Source organism: Meles meles, chromosome 2 (genome assembly GCF_922984935.1).
Source record: "Meles meles chromosome 2, mMelMel3.1 paternal haplotype, whole genome shotgun sequence".
In the NCBI taxonomy this organism is placed as follows: domain Eukaryota; kingdom Metazoa; phylum Chordata; class Mammalia; order Carnivora; family Mustelidae; genus Meles; species Meles meles.
The window spans coordinates 97,621,750-97,644,523 of NC_060067.1; the positions used below are offsets into that span (position 1 = coordinate 97,621,750).

Consider the following 22,774-nt stretch of genomic DNA (forward strand, 5'->3'; position numbering starts at 1 on the left):
ACTGTGTACATCTACTAACGCTTTACCAATGTACCTATCATGATTAAGGGAAAACAATATGTTCCTGTAAAAATTCATGTCTTTGGCAATCACCTCAAGAATTCCTTACCAGCCATGTAGAGAGAGAGAGCACCTTTTTGTTACTTCTCAGAACTCACAGTACTACTTTCCTTTTTAAGTGAATATATATGGGCATGCATATTTATTTATGCGGTTTTAGTACATACTCTATTTAATAAATTTGTCATTTGAAATATTTTACTCTATGTTATATAATTAGAAGTATACTCTAAAAACCAAGGATGAAAAAATGTGAATTCTCTTACATTACCTTTAAAATATATCTTGTGGGGTTATGATATTAGACTTCGGTAAGTGTTCAAACTCAGCTGAGCTCTTCAAAGACTGGAACTTTAATCAGAGATAGCAGTGGGCCTAGGATGTGGGCTGAGAAGAAGGTCTATTTTCTGATATATGAGCTAAATCGACTAATTAAAAACACGGGCAGGTGACTTTTAGGGAGGCTAACTACCAAAAGAAATAACCTGCTGAATCACCCATCAGATTTCTTTCAAGGGATAAAAGTGTTTTTGTTCTCCATTCTTATTCTGATTTTAGGAGAGAATAGGGGTGAACTTTTTATAGAGCTAGTTATAATTTTTGTAATTCTTTTGGTTTCTGTCAAATTGCTGACTAGAACAGACTTCAGTCGAGTCTAGTTTTCGGTGCATGTTTCAGTAGGCCATTTCATAACATACTAAGAGTATATTAGAGGCATTTAACACACACCCTGAATGTGCTAAATCCCTGGCTTTGTTTTATGTCTTTTATACCCACACGTATACTTTATCTGATAAGTATATAGCTTGTGATAGCATATTTGCCAGTATAGTAAAATGAAAATATTGGTAAAGTTTCTTATTACCAAGCTTTAAACAAAAATTTGCCCTTATTATTCTTAGGTCATATATTTTGTTTCCATACCCTGACTTATATATTAATTCATATAGAATACATATGTTTGGTGCACACTTTAATTTGTCCATATCACTGACAGAAAACCACAGGAAATGTTATGTTCTTCATTATTAAAGGTACCTATAAGCATATGAGTGCTGTACATTTTGTTTATAAGCCTCTTCTCGAACAACAGCTGCATTACTGTACTGTACCTACCTAGAATACTGTTTTACTCCATGGTATCTAATATAGGACTTAATACCTAGTAAATACTTGTGGCATATGCTTTCAATTTTGGAATGAATGAAATTCAATCAAAAGCACATTCATAATATAAAAGGCATCACTGAATAAAATAGATTTTGTGTATGTTAATATTGAATAAAGAGGGCAAGTATCACTCTTTAATACAGTGATATCATTAAGATCATTATTTGAATAACTGCCACTCTTGGGAGCTTGTTAGACGGTGGAATCCACCAGATGGAAAATTCTAAGAACCTAGAGACAAGGCTGAGGCATAGCAGAAAATTGGACGATGTCCCAGAAACAAGCAATAGGAGAAGGCTCCATGTGGTGGGATATTAGCATAAAGGAAGCCCATCAATCACAACCAGGCAGTATCCAGTGGATATGTAGACCTTTCATCTGAGGTGAATCCACTGTCAGATCCAAGCAGTATTAAGGAGTGTAGTGGTGACATAATTATAGTACTATAGTTCAGGAATATGACTCTCGTCTTTGGGAGGATTTGGATCAAGGCAGGACGTTAGTAATAAAAATGATAATAGCTACCATTTATCCGGCAGTTACCATGTACCCTGTACTGTGTTATCATACGAATCTTAACAACAGCTTTATGAAGAAGGCACTTTGATCTTCCCCATGTTGCATAAGGAGAGATTTAGAAACCATGAGTGAAAGAACTTATTCGTGGTTGCTCAGCTAGTAAATTGTGAATTGTGCCCAAGCATTTTGGTTCCAGGGTCTGCATACTTAATTGCTACCACTTCTCTACTCATTAGTTGGATAAATCAAAAACTTTAGAAAGGCCAAATAAGAGGTAAAACAATGATGGAAAGTAATTTTGCCAGCAACATTAAGAATTGGGAAATGAGTCTAAGTTTAGTGAATCAAATGATTAAAGTGATCCTGCTTATGGATCTTTCAGAGCTGTACAAGATCTGTATTATTAGAAATAAGGAATAGGGGCACCTGGGTGGCTCAGTGGGTTAAAGCCTCTGCCTTCGGCTCAGGTCATGATCCCAGGGTCCTGGGATCAAACCCCACATCAGGCTCTCTGCTCGGCAGGGAGCCTGCTTCCTCCTCTCTCTCTGCCTGCTTCTCTGACTACTTGTGATCTCCATCTGTCAAATAAATAAATAAATAAATCTAAAAAAAAAATGTGGAGTTGGGGGGGGGGGTGCACAACATAATTTGTTAATAGATGTCCAAAGAAAAAAATGCTTATTTAGCAAATTAGTAAGGTGGCATTGGTCACAGCCTTTTGAAAATGAGACACACAGAAGAACGAAATGCATTTGGCACATTTGATTTAGGCCACATCAAGACAATCAGTCTGGAGTGCCTAAAAATAGATTGTTTATAAAGAGTAGATTACTGTAACTTAGTCTTGAGTGTTTGTGAGCTAATAATTGAAAACTTAGGTATAAAAAGAGAGGATTAAATGTTCATCAAACATTTCTTAAGCACCTATTGAGGTTCTATCAGAGTTGGTGGGCACAAATTATAGAGCAAAATCAGAACGAACCTTGTGTGGCTAGAACATACAGGCCACGAATTAAAGATCATTTAAAAATATGTATCAGGGGGCGCCTGGGTGGCTCAGTGGTTTAAGCTGCTGCCTTCAGCTCAGGTCATGATCTCGGGGTCCTGGGATCGAGTCCCGCGTCGGGCTCTCTGCTTGGCGGGGAGCCTGCTTCCTCCTCTCTCTCTCTGCCTGCTTCTCTCCCTACTTGTGATCTCTATCTGTCAAATAAATAAATAAAATTTAAAAAAAAAAAATATGTATCAGTGCTATTTCTCCCAGAAAAAAGGAGATAGGTCAAACAAAAACTGGTAGTAACAAGTGACAACTCTTGAGGTCATAAGAAGTGGAGAGATGTGTTCTCTCATTTAACAGTCTGAAGAATATAGTTTCTGCGAATCAGGGAACAGAAGTAAGTCAAAAAGGACAGTTTTATAGCTCTGCTTTATCATATATTTCACACAAAATAGTAAGATTTCTTCAGTTCAAGGTACATCAGAGATAGTTACCAAACTTCAAGAACAGCATCTGGATAGAAGGCTTCATACATAAAACAATCTTTTAGCAACACATCAACATCTGTGAATTGTCTCAGCAAAAAATAGTGCTTTTTTTCTTAGCCTACCTCCTAAAAAACAATATTATTTAATAGAAAAATCATCAGATCAGCAGATGAATATGAGAGAGAGGAAGAAGAAAAAGAGAGGGAAAGGACAGAGAGAGAGAGAATAGATTTTAATGAGGATAATAATTTTGGAGATGGGGGAAGGGATTTTAAATCTAAATTAAATATAGGAATAAAATTAAAGATCAGAAAGAGAAATTAATTTTCTGGGGGAATATGACATGTATTCAGTAAATCCTCTTTAGTAGTAGATACATTTTGAATAATTATAAAATTGCAATTGTTCCTCTTTTCTCAGAAGTATACCACATAAAAGTTTAAAGAACTTATCATTTGTGTATAAAGTATGTCTAGGTGTTTTAGATACAAACTGTGTAAGTGATAAATTCCATAATTCATTGGTCATCTTGTGTTTCTTTCTTGAACCTGACAGCTGTGTGTCAGGCCATGGAGAAACAGTAGGTAATTGGCACAGTCCCACTGGTCTGCTTCTTTCAGAGAAGTATTTGCTAATAGTATAGAAGTATGTGCTGATAGTATCTGCTAATAATGTAGAAGTAAATAAGAAAACAGGAAAGGAAAACAGATGATTCCTAGGAACTTGCTCATGTATGCTTGATGATGGAAATAGTACTTTGTAACCACAGACTTTCAACACATGGCATCAGCTGAGAACTCCGTGTGCTTAGGTACATAAATTCAAGTATCCATTCCATATAAAAATAAAAGCAAAAGTCACTTGTACCATGTGCACAAAAGAACTTCTGCCATGTGCATGAATGAGCTTGATATTCATTCAAGCTTTTCAGTTCATGCACTTTCACTTAGTCTATCTCTAGGAGTGTTGTTCACACCTTCTGTGGCAAAGGAAAAGTGACTGAAAACACACCAAAGCACGGAATGCTTAACTTCATGTTGAAATAATTGATACTGTCCAGTAGAGGAAAGAAATCTAAAAAGATCATTTCAATTCTTAAAAACAAATATCTACAGAAATGAAAGGATTAAATAATATAGAATGATAAAACTAATAACTGTTTATGATATTCATTTAAAAGCTATAAAAAAGTAAACCACACGTGATTTCACTACACTTAAAAATTCCTAATGTTTGAGTTTTGTTGGCTAGATAATCACATATGTGCACAGATCCTACCTCATTTAGAGACTAAAGGGTTTGAGTTATTTTATCTCCCAAGTCAGTCCCAGTCCTAAAAGTGATACCAGCAACCTGCCTAGGTACTTTGAGATACTTGAACAGATTCAAGAAAATCTCAAATCACAATGAAAGAAGTTGCTGTTGCATCCATATGGAAGCACAGAACAAAACTCGCCAACAGTTGCTGCTCATTACAGCTGATATGCTATAAATGGTTGTTGACACTAAGACCAGATGTCATGGAAAATCCTGCATCATTAGGAAGCAATTGGGTGGGGAAGGAACCTGTGTGTGAGAACATCAGTAGAATCTATTTAAAACCGAACCTAAAAAGTGATTGCATTATAGGAATTTAGAGATAATCTCAATATATAAAGATTATCATAATAGATTGCATTAAATTTAGGAATATAGACATCCCCCAAGTTATGAACATTCGCTTCAAATATTCAGTGTCCTGCACATTGACATGGCCAGCTGCACTGGAGTGTAACAGCTAATCATCAATGTGTATATTGCTCCATACAGAGAATAGAGCTCTGGTGATAAAATCCAGTGAGATTTTATAATTTTGTTTATACTGTTATGAGAAATATGCTTATAGTGTTCATTTGAGAGATGAAAGAACTAATTAGCTCCAACAGTCTATGAGTTACCCATGTCCACACAGTTAATAACAGTCAGTCCTAAGACATAGACCTAGCTCTGCATCTTTTTTCTAGATCATCAAGTTCCCCATTTCTCTCATGTTCAGCTATACATTGGAAGACCTGTGTTTCTGATTTCACCTTTCTCATTTGCTTTAGAAAATCAAATTGCTGAATAGTAGCAGATAATGGTGGTGGTCCTTTTAAGGAAGCAGCCACTAATTAGCTGAAAGAGTCTACCATTTCAGCTTTTGTGATTTACAATCACAAATTATCTTCTTTTCTGTAAGTGTTCAGAATTTGAACTAACCTACTTGCCAGTGAACTTTTGTAGTACAACACATATTTAAGTTGGATGCCATATAAATGGCAGAATGTGATAACAGGATTATTCAGATTTTGAATATATTCCAAAGAGTTGTATATAAATCACATTTGTATGCTATTTCTAATGTTTCATTGAAGCTGGCCATTAGAAGCAATCTTATGATGAAATATTTAGTAAAGAAAATAATCCTTTAGTAAAGTCAGTAAGCACCTTTATTTTTCAGTTTCCATTCCATAATTCTGTATTTTAGGTTTGCTTAAAAGATATGTATAAACATGAAGCCCTTTTAGTTCTATTAATTTTTAAATCTCCACAGTAACCTTGAAAGAGCCCTGCCTTTTCCTATACATAACTGCAGCTGAACAGTCTTAATGGGTATAAGGTAAAACACTGATCCAGATGGATTAATTATATCCCTGGATGACTCACAAGGCCCTATAGAGAGGTATTCTAGGTCATCTCTAGGTATGAATATTTGCCCCAGTCATTCAGAGGCCATGTATGATAAAACTCTAAGGTGTTCCATTTCTTCTGAATTGGCAGATACTTGGTGTTTAAGGGCGTAATGCACATAGCACTGCCCAGAACTTTTTGATCTAGTGATAAGAATAAAAGCACATTAAATATTTTAAAAATTTATTTACTGATGCCACTGACATTTGCTCAGCAAACTTCACTACTACTTGATTAAAAGATCTAAAATGATTGTGATTTCTAAAGTAATTGAAACTCTTTCCTTGAATGAGTCTGTGGTTGACAAATTAGGACAGATGTGTATTAGCAGAGATCTCTGACATCTCAGTGCTTTTCAATGTAAAGGTTACAAAGAATTAAAATTGCTTAACAGTTTGATGCGGTTTTTCAAAGTCATTTCTTTAATAAATTAATAGCTGGAAATCACTTTGTGATTAAATAGAAAATGCGTGAATATAGTAGGCCATAAATTTTAGTTGTGAAAATAAAATGTCAAATATTAATAATATGATATGGTTAGGTACTGTACTACATTAATAGATAACCAGAGTCCCCATTTTGGATGTTAGGTTTTTCACTAAAGGTTATTTCAGCATGGACATCTTTCATATTCTTGAGACATCTTCATCCCAGTGTCCAAATTAAATTATTATGTATTTAGTGTTGAGGTGATTTAAAAAGCCCTATCAGCCCTAAGAAATTACAGTTTTCCTTACAGTTACCTATTGTCATAATAGTGATGAATCTGATGGCAGTGAACAGCCTGAAGAAGTCTGGTACTTGATTAAAACTTACTTGCCTACACTCTTACTTCTTATAGACTAAACCTAATTTTTTCAAGTTCTGGTTATGAGTCTTTGCTAATTTGCATGGCTGGCTTAATTAATAAATTAAATATTGGTTTAGGCTGTGTTTATACAAGGTCAAAACAGCCAACAGAATTGCCTAATTCAGTAAGAAAAAAGTAGCCATTTCATGAAAAAAAAAATTGAATTAGTTTGCCAACACATAAACAGAATCAATTTGAATGACTTGAATATTTAGATTTCCAGACAATTGTTTTGGCACTTGTAGACTCCATTGTTTCCCAACTTCTTTCAGTCCGAGGCACACCTCTAAATTTGCTGGGTTTTAGCCAAGGTAAGACGCTGAACTAGTCTTCCAAATGTGGAAGTACCAGTCCAACTGTATGTTCATCCAGATACTTAGCGATGGTAGACTTCAGTGTATGTATTAATCAGCCTCCTTTTCCTGACTGTCTCTCTCTTCAATACCCAAAGTCCACAAAGGTGGTTGGGGAAAATTCAAGACTTTGCCCTCATGCCTATTTTCAAAGTTCCTGTGTGTCTCGATGCCCTGGTTGGGAAACAGTGGTATAAACACAGCCTTATTCCAACAACGAGTTATCAGTCCTTGAGTAATGATTAATACCCAAGAAAATGAAAATGTATCTTTGTTATAGTATTTCACAATGTGAGAACAAATATATAAGGAATGCTTTGAATCACACTTTGTAGACATCTAAATTATGTTTTTAAAAAACTGGCTTATAAGGGAAAAAATGCTAACTATAACATTTGGCAAATAGTATACTCTTTCTGCCTTTAAGAATAAACAGATTCTTAAAGACAGCAATTTAATATGTAATTCAGAATAAGACTCCAAAATTTGTACAGAAATTGTTTGAAAACATTGAGGAATCAAATGACTACATTTGGGTCCAAACTCTTGAAGTCAACTAGGATTTAATTTGCACGGTTTCATTTGCCAAATGTCTGTAGATTGGTCCAACTCTTGTTATCATTTTGCCAAGTTTCCTTCTGCTGAAAATGTCTGTACTCTATTAGGCTTCTAAGTCAATGTCCATGGCCAAGTCTGGACCTCAGCAGCCCTTCGAAGCATGTGAGCAGGTCAAGACAGGTGCTTCCATTCATTTGATCTCTCCCCAACTATATTCTTTTTTCTGTCTAGTATCTCTCTAGTACATTTATGCATCTGTCTGAAACCTGCACACATGATAATTTTTAATCATTTTTCTAACCATATTTTCCCTGGGATTTAGGAATGACAGTCTCCAGGAGAGAGGACAGTGCATGACTCCCCCCGCCCCGCCCCAATCTTACAAAATGTTGTTAGTTTTGAATAGTCACTTAAAATAGGTTCTCACTTCAGTCTCTTTTTTTTTCCTTTCTAAATAAAGCCTGAGAATTTGCTTTTAGCTAGCAAATCCAAGGGAGCAGCTGTGAAACTGGCAGACTTTGGCTTAGCCATAGAAGTTCAAGGAGACCAGCAGGCGTGGTTTGGTGAGTAGGGCTTCTTTCTACTTTATGTTGCTCATTCTCTTCTGGCTCATCATAACACACTTCCCAGCCAAAGTAAAACAGAAATATTCCTTCTAACACAGCCTGACTAAACTGAAGACATTAGATCTTTATAAGCATTTCATTTTATTGACATTAGAAGGTATATAATCTAGAAATAATTTAAGAGAAAATGTTAATAGAGCAGTAATGTGTAGACTTTTTCTTAAAACATGAGTGAGAAAATGGATCCTTGTACTAAGAAGTAATAAGGCAGATTTGCATTGTTAAAAGAGGACTTTTTGAGAGAAAATTGACTGTTCACATAGAACCTTACTTGATGCCAAAAACTGCTGCGTAAATAGTAGGGACTTGGGAAATACAGAATATTTCCACATACTTCATAGTTAGCAACTTAAAGTTTAAAAATATAGCGTGTGTGTGTGTGTGTGTGTGTGTGTGTTCATCTTAATTATCTTCTATTTCTTCACACTGCCAGTTTCTGCTGTAAAATGTTGATAATTTCGAAATTTCTTTTTAGTGAAATGTCTGTTTCTTTACAATTAAGAAAGAAATTAACTCTAAATCAGAGCATTTGTAACCAGGCTTGTGTATTATTTCAGTATTTATCTTGTTGGATTATTTTATTCACTGTTTCTTTTTTTATGCCTCTGTTGTTGCCATTTGCCAGTACTGACCCATTTTTTTTCATGTAATCTTCCAAAATATAACCTCTCCCTAAGCCTCTAACTTCTTTTCTGACTTTCAGTGTATTGAGGTTAGATCAGTTTTAAAATGCCCTTCACTTCTAATTGCTTTTCCTCTGAACAACAACAGCAAACAGCACTCAAGAAGTGCTTACTTTTTTTATTTCATATGCAAAGACTTTTTGTGTTTTCCTAAATCTAAGGTGTGAACCGGGCCCCCAGGTTCATCATTGTCTCTAATCTGTCCCAGCTAATAAGTGGGAGTGGGTGGCAAGGCAGCCTTTCCTCTACAGGCAGCTTAATTTAGGACCTCATTTTTTTGCTTCCCATCCTATTTCCGTAGTACCTGACTGTTACCCTTGTCCACGATTCCTCCTAAGCTTAATACCGCTGTTTACATTAAGTCTCTCCTCACCTACCAAATGAATTTACAATCTTCAAACTTGGCATTTGGATTGTCATGTTTTGACATATGAATAAGCCTATTCCTCTTAAATGCAAACTGAAAGAAGGTAGGACCTAGAATAAGTACTGTAAATTGGAGATTCAGAGGCATCTTTGTATACTATATAAGGACACAGTTGACACAGATAAAGAATATATGGTAACTTGGAATTGAGGTCCAATAGAAAGTAGGAGGGCTATCACAGAGGTGGGCAGAAAAATTAATGGAGATACTTAAATTAAGCAGGAGGTCATGCCCCTCAAGATACTGAAACTTCTGTATCAGTAACTGTTTCCCATGCAGTGTGAGAGCATTTAACAGGGCATGCAGGAAGGTGCCCTGGAGCATAAGAGAAAGATGAAATTCTGCGTCTGGGGAACATTTTGGTGATTGGGGTAGTGCTTCTGCTTCCCTAGTGGGTGAATGAGAATTTGTTGACTAATGTGCAAGGAGATGAAGGCCAGACTGAGGGATCAGCACATGCAAAAATCTCCGAGGCCTGAAACTACGTTTCTATTTATGGAATAGCAAGAAGTTTGATACAGCTAAAGTATAAAGTATACTGGAATGAGTGGTAGTTAATTAGGTGGGAAAGGATTTTATGTGCTTTTGAAGGATTTGGCTTTTATCCTAGAAGTTTCAAGAACCCAGTGAAAAATTTTCAGTAGGGAAGGGCATAATGGGGTTTATGTTAGTTATATAATGATGTTGTAGGTAACAATATGGAGTTGGCTTAAGGATACTTATTCTGAAGGCAGGGACCAGGTAGGCTAATACAGGAGTTCAAATTATGTATGATGACAGCTTGAACTAAGGAATATGCAAGAGCAAGCAAATTCCAGATGATATACAGAACAGTCAGTGACTCTAAACTCTAAGGAAGTCTGTTTAGGGGAAATCAATGCTCCAGAGTTTGGACTCTAATCCCATCTAGACCCGTTTGCTTCACAAGACTCAGGGTATGAAGCAGGACACCAAAACAGAGACATAGGCTAGGGATGTAATTGCCAGAACTGGGTAGAAGGTGATGATAGGATATGAGGAACAAGACAAGCCTTATTATCAGAGCCAAGCTACAAATTAACATCAGTAACTTGGCTTGGTGCATAAAAGAGTGATATAATTGAGCACCTTAAATCTCCCTTGTTTTTGAGCTCTGTGTTTTATCTCCTGTGCTAGATCATAAGCTGCTTGATGGTAGGATTTTGTGCAGTAGAAAAAAATTCTGGTTTTTGAATTAGAATACCCAAGCTTATATCCTGGGTCTGATTCTTAATAATAGTATGATATTGGGCAAGTCACTTTAACTCTGTGAGGTCCATGTCTTCTTTGTAAGCAGTGATAATACACATTTCTTTGCAAGGCTTTTACGAGTCCATAGGAATATGCCTGGGCTTTGAAAGGTGTTGAGGGGCGCCTGGGTGGCTCAGTGGGTTAAAGCCTCTGCCTTCGGCTCAGGTCATGATCCCAGAGTCCTGGGATTGAGCCCCGCATGGGCTCTCTGCTCCGCAGGGAGCCTGCTTCCTCCTCTCTCTCTGCCTGCCTCTCTGCCTAGTTGTGATCTCCGTCTGTCAGATAAATAAAATATAAAAAAAAAAAATTTTAAAAAAGAAAGATGTTGAATAAGTTTTCAAAACCACCTAGGCATGAAACACAATGCCACAGTTCTCTGCCTCCTCAGTGAAAGTTGTTGAGCAAATCGATGAGTGAAAAACCAATTATCAAGTTAGTGAAAGCAATAGCATCCAAATGAAAGTACAAAAATTTCAAATTGTGATCATTTATGTTTAAAAGTGATCTGATTCCAGAGAAAGAAAGACAGATTGGGAATAAAATCCCCATTTCTTCTTCAGTATGATACTATGACTGTTGTTTTTGCTAAGATACCTATTAGAGTAACAACTTTTAAGAGGTGAATTTTAAAAAGTGCTCAACATCACTCAGCATCAGGGAAATACAAATCAAAACCACAATGAGATACTACCTCACACCAATCAGAATGGCTAAAATTAACAAGTCAGGAAACCACAGATATTCAAGAGGATGCAGAGAAAGGGGAACCCTCCTACACTGTTGGTGGGAATGCAAGCTGGTGCAACCTCTCTGGAAAACAGCATGGAGGTTCCTCAAAAAGTTGAGAATAGAGCTGCCCTACGACCCATCAGTTGCACTACTGGGTATTTACCCTAAAGATACAAATGTAGTGGTCTGAAGGGACACGTGCACCCGATTGTTTATAGCAGCAATGTCCACAATAGCCAAACTATGGAAAGAACCTACATGTCCATCAATAGATGAATGGATAAAGAAGATGTGGTATACACACACACACACACACACACACACACACACACAATGGAATACTATGCAGCCATCAAAAGAAATGAAATCTTGCCATTTGCCACAACACGGATGGAACTAGAGGGTATTATGCTGAGCGAAGTAAGTCAATCAGAGAAAGAACTATCATATGATCTCTCTCATATGAGGAATTTGAGAAGCAGGGTGGGCAGTTTGGGGGTAGGGAAGGAAATAATGGAACAAGATGGGATCAGGAGGGAGAAAAACCATAAGAGACTCTTAATCTCATAAAACAAACTGAGGGTTTCTGGGGGAGGGGGAGTATGGAGAGGGTGGTTGGGTTATGGACATTGGAGAGGGTATGTGATACAGTGAGTGCTGTGAAATGTGTAAGCCTGACAATTCACAGACCTGTACCCCTAGGGCAAATAATACATTATATGTTAATAAAAACTAATTAAAAAAAAGAGGTGGGGCGCCTGGGTGGCTCAGTGGGTTAAAGCCTCTGCCTTTGGCTCAGGTCATGATCCCAGGGTCCTGGGATCGGGCTGCATCAGCCCCTGCTCAGCAAGGAGCCTACTTCCCCCTCTCACTGCCTGCCTCTCTGCCTACTTGTGATCTCTGCCTGTCAAATAAATAAAATCTTTAAAAATAAAAAAATAAAAAAATAATTTAAAAAGAGGTGCATTTTAAGTCCCAAGAAAATTCCGCATTTCAAAAAATGTAGAAAAAACATTGTTTATAAGCTTAAGAGAATGCACAAATTTTTTTTCTTTAGCTTATTTTCATGTTATTCTATGCAAGTGAATCCTCATGGTAACCAACTTGAGGAGAAGGAAGCATGTGATATACTATATATCTTTTGGTTGTAATACCAGACATATCATAGATTTTTAAAGTAAAAGCATGTTTTAGTATGAATGACTTGATATGATATTTATTCGAGATTATCTATCATCATAGTCTCGTGTATTTATTTTTTTATCTAAATTAAAGTTAGTTAACATACAGTGTATTATTAGTTTCAAAGGTAGAATGTAGTGACTCATTACATCACATGCCCTCTTTAATGCCCATCATCTGTAACTGATTAATGTTGTCTTTTAAAATGTATTATCAGGGGGCCCCTGGGTGGCTCAGAGGCTTAAGCCTCTGCCTTCGGCTCAGGTCATGGTCTCAGGGTCGTGGGAACGAGCCCCGCGTCGGGCTCTCTGCTCAGCGGGGTCCTGCTTCCCCCTCTCTCTCTGCCTGCCTCTCTGCCTACTCGTGATCTCTCTCTGTGTGTCAAATAAATAAATAAAATCTTTAAAAAAATAAAATAAAATGTATTATCAGTGATGGGGAGGGAAACCTTTTTATTTTTATAAAGTAATTTAATGTTAAGAGAAGAGCAGAACTTTTTCAGTATATGTAATGCCAGAATTTCGCTTTTGTTTAATTTAATTTAATTTTATTTTTATTTATTTATTTTAAAGATTTTATTTATTTATTTAACAGAGAGAGAGATCACAAGTAGGCAGAGAGGCAGACAGGGGGGGGGAAGCAGGCTCCCCGCTAAGCAGAAGGCCTGATGTGGGACTCAATCCCAGGCCCTGAGATTATGACCTGAGCCGGAGGCAGAGGCTTAACCCACTGAGCCACCCAGGCACCCCCAATTTTATTTCAATAAATATAAATGGTCTACTACAAATAAGAAAAATAAAACTACACAAGGCTTATAGCAGCTATTTATTGTTCTTCTCTCATTTTTAAGCCTAAATCTTTCTTTTTCTCATGATAATTTCTTTTGTCTTCCTAGCCCTGATCTATTTGATTACTAGCCAGAAATGCTAGGAGTAATACCCTGTGTCACTACAACTTGTTAAGATGGCTAGAAAATTTACCAAAGAGAAATATACAAATATAGCCCATTTTTCCTGTGGGATTAGAAGTGGTGTTTGCAGTATATTTCTAGTTCTTGTTGCTACTAGGAAAAAAGGGTAACTACCACCATCTTCCTTCATGGAATAATTGTTTTGCTTGATTACTATTATGTCTCTTTTTTAAAGTTTGAGTTTTCTTAGGGCAGTGGATACATTGCCAACAGTAAGTATGTTTTGTTTTTGGTCTGCTCTGATATTCCTATTGGTTTTTCAGAGTGAGAAACACATATTATCTGTAAAGAAGGTAAGCACTCATTAATTTCCCTGTTAATAGCATTTATCATGATAAATGAGATTCTTGTGTGTTTAATCCCCTGCTAGAAAAGACTTTCTCTGTCTTACCCTCAGTATTTTGGTGTTCATGAGAACACATTGCACAGTACACAGTTCAGTAATGTTTATCCATTTAGAGCATGCTTCAGTACTCTTAGGAGTAAGGACACCACTGACTGTTCAAATGATAATTACATTAAATAAGAATGAACATTGTGGTGTTCTGTTAGCATTTTAGTCTCCAGAGAAGGTTTTTAAATTTAAGTTTAAAATTATCTTTTCATTTCTTAGTCACACAGTGGCTTCTTTATCTTTTTTCTCTAGATGAAATATCATTAACATCCCCCACCCTAGGAAATGTATTCTACTAAGATATTTAAGATGTATATTAAGGTTTACTAATTCTAGAAAAGAGATTATAGATTGTATATGAAAAGGTGGTAAAAATTCAGAGTAAGGAAGAACCACTGAGAATTGTAGTTAGCTAAGGAGATCTCTAAATGGAAATAATTTAGAGCCCACTCTGTTAAAGAAAAGGTAGAGATGGAAATTGAGGCTTCAAGGAACAGAAAAAGTAACATCAAGTGCAAGAATGAACAGTCTGTTTTCAAGAGACCTTAAATAGATTAATTAGGTCAAATGCTCAGGACTAGAAAGAAATCATGCTGAATGACTGAAGGGGAACCAGGAAATAAAGGGTCTTAAAGTGTAGGCTAGAAACATGTTCTTTAATCTGGAGTTTGGCTTTGGTGTCTCATTGAGTTCCTTTGTCTGTGTCTCAACCTGGGAGGAGTTGGAAAGGGACCGTTGGATTGAGAGCAGGTGTGGCATACCAATAGCTCTTAGAACTCTCATGCCCATTGTACCTTGGAATTAGCTGACTTCACATCTCTCCTTGATGTCATCCTCAAAGTTTAAGTAATGGAGCCACCATGATTATTAGGAATTCTTTCACCTCACAACTGTCAAGTAAATCCTTCATTTAAGAAAGGTTTGAGACTAGGAGTAGATCCACAATGGTCCATGTGAAGCTTAAACTATAATACAGGCATCTTTTCTTGGAGTCCCTTCTTACTGTCCACTCCATCTTCTGCTATAAGAAAGGAAAGGAATAGTAATAAAGGGGCCCAGGGGTTAAAATCCACAATCCTTTGCCTTACTTTCCAAGGTAATTTTGTTCAGAGGAATAACCATGCTATTTTTTCTATCTATCTATATATATACACATACATACTTATTTTTATATCTGTCTGCACATTGTACTTAATAAGTTTGAAAATGGGAAGAAAAGACTCCTTTCTTGGGCACTTGAATCCCAGTAAATATAAAATGAGCTTCTTCAGTGATTTGTGGTTGGAGGAATTCCTGATTACATATCCTTATAAAGAAATGTTTCCAGGTTTTCGGTGTGCCTTTAAATAAAACTTCCAAGTGGTTATTTCGGGTCTTTTTAAAAGTACCTATTTTTATTTGAAAGCTGTTATTTTCAGAAATAAGAAAAATGTCACTCTAGGTTCCACCTCTAAATTGATTGTTATTTAAGCATACCTTATTGGAATTTACACTGATTTATACAATAATGAAACTTTATTTTGCCATCTAGTTTCTCCTACCACATCTCTCTCTCTAAATTCTAGTTGGTACTTGTTCAGTAGTGATTCATCCAAATGTTCCTGAGTCTTCTCTTTAGTTGACAGTGATAAGTACACACTGACAATTTATTAGTACAAAGAGATCTCTTTGATATATTTAGGACTTATTTCTTCTCCTGGTGAATTCTTCGATTATTCTCAGCCCCATCCCCACCACATAGACTACCTGACTTTCAAAAATACTTACTTAGGCTCTTTCTTTTTTATTCTTTTGTTTTGTAGGTGAATGCTTCACATAATAAAATTATTTTGATATCATGAAAACTATCATCTCTTGCAGAGTTCTAATCCTGTCTTCAAATTTCTCCCTATTTCTTGTTAGATATAACGGAGGAAGGACTTTTTCTCTCCCCTCTTAGGTCTGTGGCTGAGGGTTGTGAGTCTAACTGACAAAAGACTGATGAACAGGAGAAAAGCATACAATTTTTTTGATGTTAATATTTTAACTTTTACATACACATAGAGGCCTTTCTAGAAAATAAATGAAGACCTTAAAGAAAGGCCAGACCAAGGGTCAAATACCCCTTTTTAATGAAGAGTGATAAGTTGTGGAGATTTGATAAGACTAAGGAAAAAGGGGTTTTGACTCAGGATATTAAATTGTGGGGGAAATAATGAGGAAACACATAGGGAAACTAATGGAAGATCAAGGCTATTTTAGTAAGGTTGGTTTGTACATATCCATCTTGGCACCAACTCCCATCCCAGGAATAATCTCCTCTTCCTGTACAGGGAGGGCACCTTTTCACAAGACATGTATGCCCTACTTTTAGGTAGAAAGGAGATTAAAAAGCCTGTCATACATCTACTGATTCTCAGTTGACTTCAGCTAAAAATAATCAGTATACCACAGTGGCATATTTTGGGGTGGTGTGTGTGTTCTGATCCCCTTCACAGGTTTAGTTTCAAATCCTGCATAAATAAGTGAGAATAAGAACTGCTAACCAAATAGACTTAAGTACATGTGCTGACTATATAGCACAATAGAGTAGCCTTCCCCTTATCTGGGGAAAAAAATGCATTTTTTTTTCCTAATAAGTTACAAAGCAGATTAGTGTTGATACTGCTATAGAGAGAAAGTATTGTATATTATTTTAGGCTTCATTTTATTTTGGCAAACGAATTATCAGATTTAAAAGTCCCAAAAATATTTTCTTCCTTAGTTTCCCATTTCACATTAGTTTTGTCCAGTCAGCTTTGACTCATTAACTTCCGTTTTCCCTAGGTTTTGCTGGCACACCTGGATATCTTTCTCCAGAAGTTTTACGTAAAGATCCTTATGGAAAGCCAGTGGATATGTGGGCATGCGGTAAGGAATCATATTTCCATGCAAATTTTGCAATACACCAATATAGTTGAAAATAGTATTTTTCAAATGTGAAGTTAATGCTCTCTTGTGACCAACTTAGAGCAGTAGTTCTCAAACATCAGCCTACAACAAGTCATGTGGAGGGCTGGCTAAAGCACAGATTACTACTTCGGACTGAGTAGGTCTAGGGTAGGAGCTTTTTTGTTTTTTCTCAAGTTCCCAGACAATGTTAGTGCTTCCAGGGTCAGGGAGCACTTTGAGACCAGGGACACAGAGCGTCCCCGGGGGCGGCTGTGCATTTAGGCTGCCATCGTCCCCCCTCATTCAAGTAGCCCTTACCACAAATGCCATGTTTGCACCACATGTTTGGCAGGAAGTAAGAGAAAAAAGTGGATCTTGGAAAAGAATGAAACTGGTCTGTCCTATGGACTGAACTCTGATTTAGGCCTTTAGCAACCAACTCCAATCAAATAAGTATCCTGTGCAGGTTCCAAGACATAATAATATGGAGGATTCCCACCACAGTTTTTCAACGAAATTTCTGTGGGTTAACATATACAGCAAATAGGTGAAAAACTGAAATAAAAGGGACACTATAGGATGCTCTGAAAGAGTTTTCGACTGGGATTATTGACACAAACTAGTCCTCTAGGTTCCTGACACTGTATCATCACTACAAGTCTGTAAATAGTTTGGTGTTAGTGTGTTGCAGACAGACCTTGTTGCCTTTGGTGTCTGTCAGTAAGCCTGCAATGAGTTGGTTTCACAAAGAAAAGAAAAGACTTTGATTCTGAAAGTAACTTCCTGGATTTGGTTTTACTGAAAAAATAATAAGTTCATTACCTCTACTTCGTAGTGATGGGTTATCCCTAACCTATATCTAACCACCCTGTATTTCTTGTCAGCTTTATCTTATTAACAATCTTAAACTGGATGCATGTTGGGCCTCCAGGCTTACCTCCGTGCCTAGGAAAGGAGTTATGGGAGGAGTCACAACACCTGCATTCAAGTCTTTGCTTTACACCTACAAACCCTATCTCTAGTATCTTAGAGTTGGTTTCTTCACTTGTAAAACAGGAAAATATTACCCTCATAGGATTGATTGTATGGGGTTCAAACAAAGACATTTTATAGTTTGTAAAGAAATTTAAAATGCCAACAGCTATTACTCTAAAAGTTTGGATAAATTAAAGGGTAAGGTTGTAGGTGTGCCCCAAGCTCTAACTTCCTCTTCCCTATCTGAGATCTTCTAAGCATGAACTCTATGCCTTTGGGTTAGAGCACTGTCACAGAATGTCCTTGCTCCAATCTAAATGCTAATGGCAAATAACTCGCATGTTTCCCTTGCAACAGATCAGATCTCATCACAAATCTGTCTTTGCTGATGAATCTGAAAAGCAGCAAAGAGCATGCTGAGAGGCAGGCAGACACAGATAGGTTTTCCAGAGGATACATACAGCTGAGGGCAGTGTAGCTGGTGTGCTGTGCTCAGACCCTGAACACTAGCGGGTTCATGTTGTAGAGACCAGTCAGTAGCTGAGGCAGGCCACTCAAGAGGCTTTCCTTGCTGCCTTCATTGAAGGTCACCTCTAGCCTCCTCCAATCTCCCTTTTTCTGAATCCCTTCTTCTTTTCCTCTTTCTCCTCCTCCTGCCCCCCTGCTTCAGGGGCAGGAGGCAGTATGTGCAGGGGTTGAGAACCCTCACCCAGCTCTTCAGTGCTCTTGCTGTAGGACCTGGCACCAATTTTAAGTAGGCCTGGTATCTCAGCTTCCTTGTGGGAAATGGAAAGTAAGAAAGTATTTCTTTAAAAATGAAGTTCCTAGATAACTAATTTGTAGCCATGTGAGAGATACACATTTTATTAGATGATCCAACATTATTGTTTGGATCATCAGTTGAATATTAGAACTTCACCTGGTTACCTGACTACCAACTGTCTGCCTCTCTCATTGCTTTCTTCTCGTGTCAGTTCTTCTCTTGCTTGCCTTTGATTCTCCAAATGTGTTATTGTGGACCAGTTTCACAGCTCCTGAATCATATTTCATTCATTCAAATACTCTAAATAAACCATTCATTTAATTCTTTCATTAGAAACATTTTTTCATAATGTTTCATAATATATCAATTTTATTGGTGCTGAAGAATAACCAATTATTTAAAAGAAACCCAAAAAACTGGTATTTTTTATTAGGGTTTCTTCTGTGGAGCAGAATCAGTTATATATATATGTATATATATATATATGAATAAATACATGTCCAGCCCCTGCATGGGCTCTCTGCTTTAGTGGGTCTGAGCTGAGTACAGGCAGTTGCATTTTTAAAAACTGACATATCATCAGAGTTTCAACTCACTGCCTTAGACTCATTAAACACACAATGCTCAATTTTGTATTACTTTGGTAAATTTGAGTATACTTGGCTTTTGGATTTTTTGTTTGAGTGCATTGTTTGTATAGCTAACATTTTAAAATAATGGTATATTTTATAAAAGGATTTCATTCACATCTGTAAAATGTGAGGTAACTTATAGGGTAGAAGCTCTACCTCTCTTGGCTGGAAGAGGAAAAAAAGATGGGCAAAGAGTTTCTTCCCTCCTTATTGTCTAAGCTGTAGAACTTTCTTAAGAACTGTGAGGAAATAGTAGACAGCACATGTATACCTGCAGACACATGTGCACACACATACAGGTCTCAGGGTGACTCTAGAAACTTAGTGCCATAGGGCATCTCCCAGATTTCAACCTGTTTTGCCATGGGAAGAGCCACCTTTCACTTTCCTCAGTTCTTTTTTTTTTTTCCCCAAAATTTTATTTATTTATTTCAGAGAGAGAGAGGGAAAGAGACAGACAGCAGAGATAGAGGCAGAGGGAGAGGGAGAATCTCAAGCCGACTTTCCATTGAGCCTGATGTGGGGCTCACAACCCTGAGATCATAACCTGAACCAAAGCCAAGAGTTGGATGCTTAACTGACAGCCACTCAGAATCCCCTCACTTTGCTCAGTTCTATTCTTACCTTTGCTTTCTTCCCACAATTTTCTACAAACAGCCAACTCCCTTTGTGACAAGCCATGCTCCATTTAGAGTATATATTTCCTAACAGTTCTCATTTTCCTTAGAGATTGTAACTTTTTAAAAATTGTGTGCCTTGAAATGCATTTGGGATCACACAGGTAACTACAGAAATGCCTTAGATACTCCAATATCACATATTTGGGGGAAATGGTCCCCCTTCCACGAACATTGTAATAGATAGAGTCTTCTGCTTTTTGTTACATTCCTGGATCACTGCAGTGGGTTTGGAATATTGTTTTACCATTTTATTGTATTTTCACTTCACTCCAGTAACATGAAAGTTACATTAAATTCTCTTTATTTCTAAGACAATCCACCCTTCTTCACAGAACCACCAAGGTAATGTACACACCATTAGATTGTTTTAGGTAATGGCACATCTTGAGAGAAACTCTTTTTTGGCCATTCATCAACACTGGCTCTTGCCTACTGAATACTTCTTTTCAAGTCTAGACATTGGGTAGTGTGATAGGAAATGACACTGCCCAGATAACAAAAGAAATGTAGAATAAGACACTTAGCGGAATGGCAGCTCATCTTCTGTGAATTAAGCTGTGAACACTCACTACAGCAGATTGTCTTTTTAGCAGTTGACATAGAGCAGAGTGAAGCACACTGTTGGTATAATGGCTAAAAGAAGTCTGTACATTATCTTTATTAGAAATATGCAAATATTGGTACCTAAGAAATTCCAAATAATTTCCCAGCATTACCTTGCTTTTGAGACCTCACATGGAATGTAATCTGACCTATACTCAGTCTTTGAAAGCAACTAGGCAAATAATAGACATTGATGAAGCCAAGAACATATCTGTGTGTTGTACCATTAACAATAGTAAATTGATTTTGATGGCTTTCTTGTATATATAGCTGTTTCCATTATTCCCCAGTGGAATGAACAAATGTTCTTTATAGATGTCACTGAATCACTGGATTTTAACAAAACTTTCTTCTACATCTTAGCTCAAAAAATAATAAATGTAAGCCCACATAAACATAGCCAACACACACACACACACACACACACACACACTCACACACTCACCTTTGTCTAAACTGTGTCTCTCTCTCAATTAGCTATCACTCAGAACAGTTATAAGTGATAATGAATTAGTGACTATCGCAGAATATCATGACTTTTCATGAATCCTAAATAAGATTCTCTATGGTGATGCCAAAGAATTTCCATTTGATCAGGCTTGCTAGATTATCTTCATGCACACCAACGTTGAACAGCATTACCCTAGCTAGTTGCAGATTTCTTTAGAGCAGCATATTTTAGGATTCTTGCACAATATAGCAGAGGTTGCAAACAGGTGTTTTACAGATAGGTTGGCCAGACTAGTGGGCCTTTCACTTTGAGAAGTGTTGACATTTATTATTTATATTTATAATTTATTATCAGGAGATTTTTTGTAAAACTACCAGTTTCTGGCTTCTCTAAAGTAATCAAAAGAACTAATAACAAGGTGCTTTTGTCCTTAAATAGCAGCTATACCTGTCAGATAATGGACATGTGCTCTCCCCTTGCTACCAGTGCCCCTGGCCCCCATACACAGTGCAGGCTCAGGCATTCATTTCTGTCTGATGCTGAAAGAAATGTCAGTTTGCCACCCCTATTAAATGGCATAGTTTCCATCATCTGGAAAATAACTTTCTATCTTACTGACATTGATTGTCTAGATCTTTGTTCTACTGATCATTGGCCCTGTAGGTCCGAGTTAATTAAACATTTCCTATTTGAATTGTATGATTTTTTTTTTGCATAAGGTATTACACTATAAAAGAGAGCCATACCTATTCCTCATATAGTTAATTATGCATTTCCAAATTCCACCCATACTATGCCCTTTATTGACTGAGAACATTAAGTCGGTGTCTTGTTAGATTGTTCCATTAACTTCCCACGGAACTCTTGAGTTTCTCAACATTGCTTCTTTCTTTCTCCTTTCATCAGAGCAGTCATTAGAATGCTTTAATCATTAATGTGATTATAAATTTAATCATGTTTCTAACTCTAACTTTTATTAAAATCATTTTTGAATGTTCTTGATAATGTAATCATTCTACCTAATCAGTAATCAGTGCTTCTCAGCTCTTATTAATCAAATATCTCTAGCATCACCCAAGCACAAATATGCATATATGACAGTTAAAACTAATTTTAAGTTCCATTTTTAAATGTTACATGAAGGTTTTTAAACTTTCTGCTTTGGAAATTTTGAAGCATACAAAAGTTAATAGAATAATATGATGAACTGATGGCTAATCTTATCTCATCTATACCATCCTATTCATTCCTCATCCCCCAGATTATTTTAGTCAAATCCAAACATAATATCAATACATCTATACACACTATAATGTTTACCTCTAAGAGAGTTCTTTTAAAAGACTGACAATGATAGAAACACTTCAAAATTTAATATAATAGTAACTACTTAAAACCTTCAAATATCTTCTAGTGGGAGGGGGGTGCTCTCTTATCTCTTAGTTTTGTTATTATTTTCATCTCTTAGGTCTCTTTTAATTTGTAGTTCCTGCTTCTCTCTCTCTCTCCCTCTCCTTACTTCCCTTCCTATTTCTCTGTTTGTTGAAAAAACCTGAAGTTCCCACAGAGCACTCCTATAGAGTACCTGATATTGGTCTCTACAAAATGTTTGCCACTATAAGCAACCAGGATTCCTTGTAGAAGTGGCTTATTACAAGGATGGATCAGGAGCACAGGATGATACAGGTGTACCTTGTTAAAACAAAGAAAACTGTTAAAGGCCACAGACTTTTTTTTTCCTGGCAAGAACACTTCAGGAATAATATAACCTCCAAAGGT

General features: G+C 36.8%; 1 protein-coding gene across 19 annotated transcripts in view; it reads left to right on the plus strand.

Moving 5' to 3' along the window:
* The window catches only part of CAMK2D (calcium/calmodulin dependent protein kinase II delta), a 321,617-nt gene that overhangs the window by 238,520 nt on the left and 60,323 nt on the right, over positions 1–22,774 (plus strand). For all 19 annotated transcript variants that reach the window (XM_045991913.1, XM_045991861.1, XM_045991946.1 and 16 more), the window contains exons 7-8: positions 8,162–8,264; positions 16,787–16,870. In XM_045991913.1, the coding sequence (XP_045847869.1) occupies positions 8,162–8,264; positions 16,787–16,870 (187 nt within the window). The remainder of the gene's footprint in view (positions 1–8,161; positions 8,265–16,786; positions 16,871–22,774) is intronic.